This window comes from Penaeus japonicus, unplaced genomic scaffold (assembly GCF_977035675.1).
Source record: "Penaeus japonicus unplaced genomic scaffold, GWHDUDI00000001_assembly GWHDUDI00000027, whole genome shotgun sequence".
Lineage (NCBI taxonomy): Eukaryota > Metazoa > Arthropoda > Malacostraca > Decapoda > Penaeidae > Penaeus > Penaeus japonicus.
The window spans coordinates 23,584,674-23,592,173 of record NW_028234429.1 but is presented as its reverse complement, the minus strand read 5'-3'; the positions used below and the strand labels follow the sequence as shown (position 1 = coordinate 23,592,173).

The following is a 7,500-nucleotide window of genomic DNA, read 5'->3' as shown; positions in this document are numbered from 1 at the left end:
CACATTTATACGTATTCAGTCATGTCATATTAATGATCTAACCTAAGCGATTGTACCCCCTATAATACTTCTTTGATACAGATTTTTTTCACTCTTCAGAAATAAAAAGAATATAACTTATTTTTAAAAATTCGTTTTCGCTTTTATACCCATTCCTTTTCATTATTTTACTTAGTTCACGCCCTGCAGTAACCTCTTGACGCCGGCGGGAGATTTGCGCCTAAGCGGATGACATTCTTTCTGGTTCACTTCAGAGAGATTGACAGACACGGCGTTAATAATTCCATTCTGCTCCTAACAAGTTGTCGCCCATTTGCGCTTTCCTTTTTTTCCGTTCATGCTTGTCATCTGTTTTTCCTCTTTTCTGCTTTGTTTAATTTTCCCGTGATTCAAAGGTCCAAATTCTACCCCAGTTTAGGACGATTTTGTCATCTTCTTCGCTACATTTTGATTCTCATTTGTTCCATTTTCGTTGTTTTTTTTCCATTGAACAGTGGCCTGAAAAAAATTCTCCAAATGCATATCCTTCTTCCTTTATCTCGGGCCCTCCTCCTCCTCCTCTTCCTCCTCCTCTTCCTTTCCTCCGCGCCCTTGCTATTAAGGGATTCTCGCCCCCACGGCAAGGGAGCGCCGCATATTCGCCGCGTCCCGTCGGTGGCAGCAGCATTTGTCAGCGTTGTCAGTCGCAGGCGGCGTCTCGCGTCACGCCGCCGTCACCGCCAATTGTACCCGTGCAAATTACGGCCGCGTGATACAGACCTGTCCCGTCCTCCCTTGCGATCCTCGCCGCGCTCCACATCATCAGCGCCGCCGGAAACGTCCGCGAACAGACTCCGGACCTGAGGCAAGAGAGAGAAATAGACAGAGAGAGAGAAAGAGAGAGAGAGAGAGACATCCTACCCTTCCTCTCCCGATTTCCATCACGCCGCCAGCCTCTTGCTCCACATCCACCTCCTATTCTCCTAGTCCTTCACCTCCTCCTCACCTCTCCTATCCTCCCCCCCCACCCCCACCCCCACCCACCCTCCCGTCTTCCCTCCCTCCCTCCCTCCCTTCATCGCATATTCCTGCATTAAAGTTGAGCCTCGCGTGAAAATAAACACGGGCGCGAGCATTGAGCATCAGCCACTTGTCAGGAGGAACTGCGGCCGCCGGTGTTTTCCGCGGGATAATCCCAGAATTCCATGCCGTTGCAAGGGCCATCCTCGTCGATAGAGTGAACGCGGATAAAGCATCACTGTTGACGCAAATATATATGTATATATATTTTTTTTCTTCTCCTGATGTCTGAGGTGAGTTTTAATATTTAGTATCTAAATGTAATATTTTTACAATAGTAAGTATTTATGTTATTATCATTATCATTATTATTGTTGTAATTATTAGCATCATAATTATTTTTGTTGTCGTTGTTATTGATGGCATTTAAAAAGAGTGTGGACACAGTGTGAACCAGTTTCCTTTATCAAAGAAGGATACTTTGCACAATGAGGTAACTTCAAGAACTGTCTTCCGGAAATGTTCTGTTTTTAACCTTTAAGTAGACTTTAATACTATTGTCGCTACCTCGAAAAGAAACGTGTTTGTTTCTCTCTCTCTTCTTTTTTTTCTATACTCCTCATTTTTTTATGCGCTTTCTCCCTTATCCTTTTCTCTCACCGCTATTTATTTTCTCTCCCGCATCCTTTTCTTTTCTCTCTTCCTCACCATCTCCTCTCTCCCTATTCTCTCTATTCTCATCCGCACCTTTCCTTCTCACCATCATCTTTTATCTCCTCATCATCTTATCAATCCCCCCCCCACATTTTTTTTCTCCTTCACCTTTTCCTCCCCCCTCATCTTTTTTTTTTTTATCTCCCTCTCCCTCACCCTTTCTTCCCTCCTTCATTTTTTTTCTCCCTCATCTTCGTCATACACACGGGGTATTTGCCACGACTCCATTAAACAGTGTCGGAAAAGGGGGAAGGACATGTCGTCGCGTTAATTATAATGAAAGCCACAAAGACACGTCTCCACATAGCTGTTCCACATGTTAACTTGGCCTTGGACCTTGTAATCAGATTTCCCGACGAACGCGAAAGGGAAGAGGAATATGAAAAGAATAGGAGGGGAGGGAGGGGGGGGGAGATGAGTGGACGAAAGGAGAGAGGAATGGGAAGGGTGAACCGAAAGGAGGGGGGAATGTGTTGACGAGTGAATTGAAAGGAACGGGGAAGAAGAGAGGGAAAGAAAGGAGAAGGAGAGGAGAGGGAAAGGAAGGACAAGGAGAGAGGGATGTGATGAGTGGACCGAAAAGAGAGAGGAATGTGATGACGGGTGAATTGACAGGGATGGGGAAGAAGAGAGGGAGAGGAGTGGGAAAGTGAAGGAGAAGGAGAGAGAAAGAGAGGAGGAGAGACATGATATAAACACCGAGAGGCTGCATGGCAACATGTTCGTGGGAGGCGACACGTGTTTGGCTCCGTTTACTGTCTTGGATAAAATGTCAGTCGTGGCTAATTTATTTTTTCTTCTTCATCTCTCAGTCTCGCTTTCGTTAATCTCTAAGGCAAGTTTTAAACGGCCATGTTACAGAGTATGTCTTGTTTGTTGTTGATAATCCAGTCATGAGAGGCCCTCCCCTCCAGCCCAGCCTCCGCACTGTTTGTGTACATAGGCAGGAAGTGACCCCGAGTCAGCCATGATCATATGAATACGACCTTGTTCCATGTTATATTCATGGGCGTGAATTAATTCATGAGGGTGGATTTGGCAACAAGTAAGACTCGTAAAGAACAAAAAGAATGTTGCAGATCTATTTTTCTGTAGTTGTTGCTCTTGTTTCTTTTACATAATGAACTTGGATTTCCTAACCAAAGAGAGGAAACAAGCAAATGGCAAAAATAAATAAAGAAAGAACAAATAAATGAAGAGGAGGTGCAGTCGTATAATTAGGTACAATTTTCTAAAAATAGAAAATTGGGATCGTGACATTTGGTTTAGGAAGTATTGGTATTTATTTAGAAGTATTGAGCTTTGTCTCTGTTGTATTACAATCGTTTCATAAATCTTAGTGTGATGTTATGCAAGAATATATATGTCATTACTGTAAAGGTCACATTAATTTTGGATTATTATTGACATTTACATGAATTTAAGTTTTGTGTTCGACTTTAGTGTTTTGCTGATTTGCATTTTGGCTCTCTCTCTCTCTCTCTCTCTCTCTCACACATACACACACACACACACACACACACACACACACACACACACACACACACACACACACACACACTCAAAATACATATATACTTATTTCCCCCCTTTCTGTAATGTTTGTTGTGTCATCCAGTCGTTCTCTTGACAATGGCGAGCACGTGAAAATAAAAAAGTATTACGTAAAAAAATATTTTCCTTTTTTTCTTCCTCCAAGTTTGTTTCCTTTTATTCGAGAAAACTTTTACAAACATCAGGGGCCACACGGAGCACAGTTTGACTTCAACTAGAAGATATTTAATGAATCGAGTCCGTACTCTCGTTGAACAATGTTTTGTTCTGGGATCTTGTCTATTTTCGAAAAGGACGAAGAGTTTAAAACTGCAAGTTCTCTCTTTCTCTCTATCTCTCCTTGTTTCCCTCCCATTACCTCTGATTAACCTTTAACTACAACGATACGTTATCGACGGCATCACGTATACCAAAAAGAAAAAGAAACAAAAAAAGGAAAACGGGGAATCCACGCCTCCGGATCACCTAATGCAACGTGCAATGTGGAGCGTAGCACTTGCAGTTACACGTAATGCCCCTATGTTGTAGAAGCTGCGAGGGGGAGGGAGGGGAGGGGAAGTGGGATGGGGGTGAGGGGTAGAGGGAGGGGCGCTGGGATAATGAAGGCCTCATTCCCCAAAGCTGCTAGGATTAACATGTCATATCTTACCCTACGAGTGAGCCTTGCCCAGCGGTGGAAAAGCAGGATAACTAGATACTCTCTCTCCGCCGCTCGCGTGTGTGTGCGAATGGTATGCTGCACGAGGGAAAGTTTCTATGCGTGGGGATGCACGTGTATAGGTACGTGCTTGCGTGTGTTTGTATATTTGTGTGTGTGTGTTGTGTGTGTATGTGCGCGCGCGTGTGTGTTTCTGTGTGTGTGTCTGTGTGTGTGTGTGTGTGTGTGTGTGTGTGTCTGTTTGTGTGTGTAATCGTGTGAATGTGTTTTAGTTTCTTAATGGATGGGTAGTATTATGAAGACATAACAATGGCTGCCTCTGAGGTTGTAGGATGTGTGTTAATGTATTTCAAGAAAAATGTTCATTTGGCTTATGTCACCCTTTTCAAACCTTGCGTCTGGTTCGTCTTTCTCCTTTCTGTCATATTTTACTTTTCTTTTCTTATTCTGCTTCTTAATTCCTTCCTCCTCCTCCTCCCTCACTCCTTTTCTTACTCTACATCTTCTTCATTTCCTTTGTTCTCTTCCTCTTCTTCTTCTTCTTCGTCTACCCAATTTTTCATTTTCTTCTTCCTCCTCCCATTCCTCTTCTACTTCCTCCTCCTCCTCCTTCTCCTTCTCTTCGTCTACCTCTTCTTCAATATCCTCGTCTTCTTCTTCCTCTTCCTCCTCCTTCAGTTCTCCTACCTCTCTTTTTATCGATTATTTTTTCCCTTCCCATCCCCTCTTGATTGACGGTATCTTTCGCATCTTACTATCCTATCTTCTTTCCTGCCCATTTTTTTCCTTCTTATTTTTATATGTGTGGATTTGCAATACGTCGAGAGGAAAAGGGTCCGAATATCCCAACATGAGCAACATTATGCAGAGAGCCTCGTGCATCATTGCAGTTGCGAAGTGGCGACGCGACGGGTAGAAAGGTGTCAGAATAAGAGGCGAAGAAAAATTTCGAGTAAATGTAAAACCAACGCAATAGGAAAATAGGAGGAAATCAAATAGGGAAGTAGTAAGAGAATATAGATCGAGAATTATGGTGAAAAATAATAATGGAATAGCTAAATAGAATAGTGAAATATGAAAAAGTGAAAAACCATGATGAAACATTGAAATAGAAATAAAGAAAAAGACAGGGAAATAGCAAAAGACAATTAAAAAACGATACGAAAACCTTAAAGGAAAAAGAGAAAAAAAAAATACGAACAAGAAAATAAAAAGATAAAAAGGAATAGACAACATAATCATTAACAAGGCCGGAAACAGCATCCGAGGAGAAGTCGTGAAATGTAAATGAAAGCAGATGGACGGAAGAAGACGACAACTGACGAAGTGATGACGGAAGAGGCAAGAAAGTGGAAAACGATGGAAGGAAGCAGAAGGAGGAAGAGCTTAGCAGACACCTAGGGAGATGTTGGAAGGATCGTATGAGAATAAGTGAGTGAGTGGGTGGGTGGGCGGTTGGGTGTAAATGAGAGAGACAAAAAGGGGAGGATAGAGAGAGAGAGAGAGGGAAGGAGGGAGAGCAAGAGAAAGACAGACAGAGAGAGAGAAAGAGAAAGAGAAAAAGAAAGAGAGAAATAGAGAGAGAGAGGAGAGGGCAAGCGCAGGTCTCAGCGAGGTTATGAAGGTAACGGGCTTAGGGATAGCGAGCGAGAATGGGTGGGATTTCTACAGCATAAAGATTGACGCATATTAGGGCTGAGTGGTATCAAGGTGTTCCTAGCAGCAGATGGGGTTCCCCGCCGTTCTTGGCCTGATGCCAGCACTTGCGTGAAAAATGGGTCGCATTTGCCCGTATGCCTCAACTTCTTTTTTCTTGCTTGTATACTCTTCATTCTTCTTATTCGCATTGTTGTTGTTCTTCGTCTTATCCTTTTCCTTCTTCATCTCCTTCGCCTTCTCATTCGTCTCTTTCTCTCTTGCTTCCTCCTCCTCCTTATTTGTGTTTGTTTGTCTTTTTATTTCGTCTGCGTGAAAAATGGGTCTTTTCTTTTGCTTCTTCTTTTCGTTTACTTCTTCTTCTGCCTCTTCTTCCACCTCCTCTTCTTCTTTTTTCTTCCTCCTCTTCTACTTTTCTCTTCTTCCTCCTCCTCTTCTTTTCTTTTCCTCCTTTTTTTTATAAAGTAAACATTCAGGGTGTTGATTTGATCTACACTGAAATCAATAAAAGTGCTGGCCTGTTTTTCCGTGTTGACAGAGCCACGGCCCCAAGAAAAAGCTAGATTTCTTAAAGAACTTTGATATTTCTGAATACCAAAAGAAAGTTAAATAAGCACTTCAAAACAGATCGTAAAAGAGAGATATCTAAAATCATCGTCTAAAGTATCCAGCTACATGTTTTCGCGGTCTCAAATTGCTCTGCAGGCTAATGATTAGGACCATAAAGAGACTGCGCTTACTAACAACATTTGAGTGAGTCAAATTGTCATTTTGCAGCGATAAATCCATTAGCCAATCTAGTTTATGATGCTTGATCCAGCTTTGAAAATGTGGTTTATGAAAACAAAGAGAGAGAGAGAGAGACAGAGACAGAGATAGAGTCAGTCAGAAACAGACAGACGGAAAGACAGAGAGATATGCTGCCCAGTATCAATGCACGTATGTCGCGCATTACTTCACATTAATGTTTGTCCGACTTCGCATTACTCCATTGTGCCGTCCCGAGATATTATTCTTGTGTAAACACCGTGTACTGAATCAGAAAGGTTAGAGGTCGTGCAAAGTATAAAGCATATTTTGAGGCCAACGTACAGACGATGCCATCACACTCAGCAAAACATGACCCGCACAAGCATGTCAAAGGCTTGCTTTGGGATGTTTTGACTCGGATCGAGTAGCGTGTTGGAACAGGCGTTATAATTCTCTTTTTTTTTTCTTAACATAGCTTGCCTGTGTTATTTTGACTATTAAGATTGGGTTTTGGGCTTTGTATTTTGCATTTATTATATGTTCAGATACATTTGAACGTAAGAATGTTGAGGGGACGTTGTCAGAAGCATTAAAGATGGGAAAAAAACATTAATATAGTTTGCAGAAACGTAGAAAAATTACATAATAAAGGCATACATTGCAGCTAGTATGCTCTTATGTTATATCATTAGTAGTATAAAAGTCTCGATCTTAGAATGTCCGTTCTAAAAGGGTACGACCATTACACACTCTTAAAATACCTTCTATTTGTTGGTGTCCGTACAGCTGTGGTTCGTCCTGTGGGCGATGCATAGAATATGTTCCTGTGAGTGGGTGTAAACGGTGAGTGATGTTTTGTATTAAAGTGAGATATGTGTACGTGTGTGTGTGTGTGTGTGTGTGTGTGTGTGTGTGTGTGTGTGTGTGTGTGTGTGTGTGTGTGTGTGTGTGTGTGTGTGTGTGTGTGTGTAACAGGAACGTGGGTTTTACAGTATACCATCAATGCGAGTGTGTAGGTGGGTGTAGCTGCTGCAGCTGGAGTCCATTGTGTGTCGGGTATCTTCTTTAAGACAACCAACAATGGACTGCTCTGAAACAGGACTGCTGCTAACTCGGGGCCAGAACTTTACATATACACGCCATAGGTATTACTGCTTGGTGCTGACTCT

The 7,500-nt window shown here is 42.3% G+C and overlaps 1 protein-coding gene across 21 annotated transcripts in view; it reads left to right on the top strand.

Annotated features, from left to right (window-relative positions):
- The window catches only part of LOC122256429 (RNA binding protein fox-1 homolog 1-like), a 375,573-nt gene that overhangs the window by 40,225 nt on the left and 327,848 nt on the right, over positions 1-7,500 (top strand). The window contains exon 1 of one of the 21 annotated variants that reach the window (XM_086552780.1): positions 1,269-1,292. The exons of the other annotated variants lie outside the window; for them this stretch is intronic. Coding sequence (XP_086408906.1) covers positions 1,284-1,292 — 9 coding nt within the window. The 5' untranslated portion in view covers positions 1,269-1,283. Of the gene's footprint in view, positions 1-1,268; positions 1,293-7,500 lie in introns of those variants that run through there. 21 annotated transcript variants of the gene reach the window in all.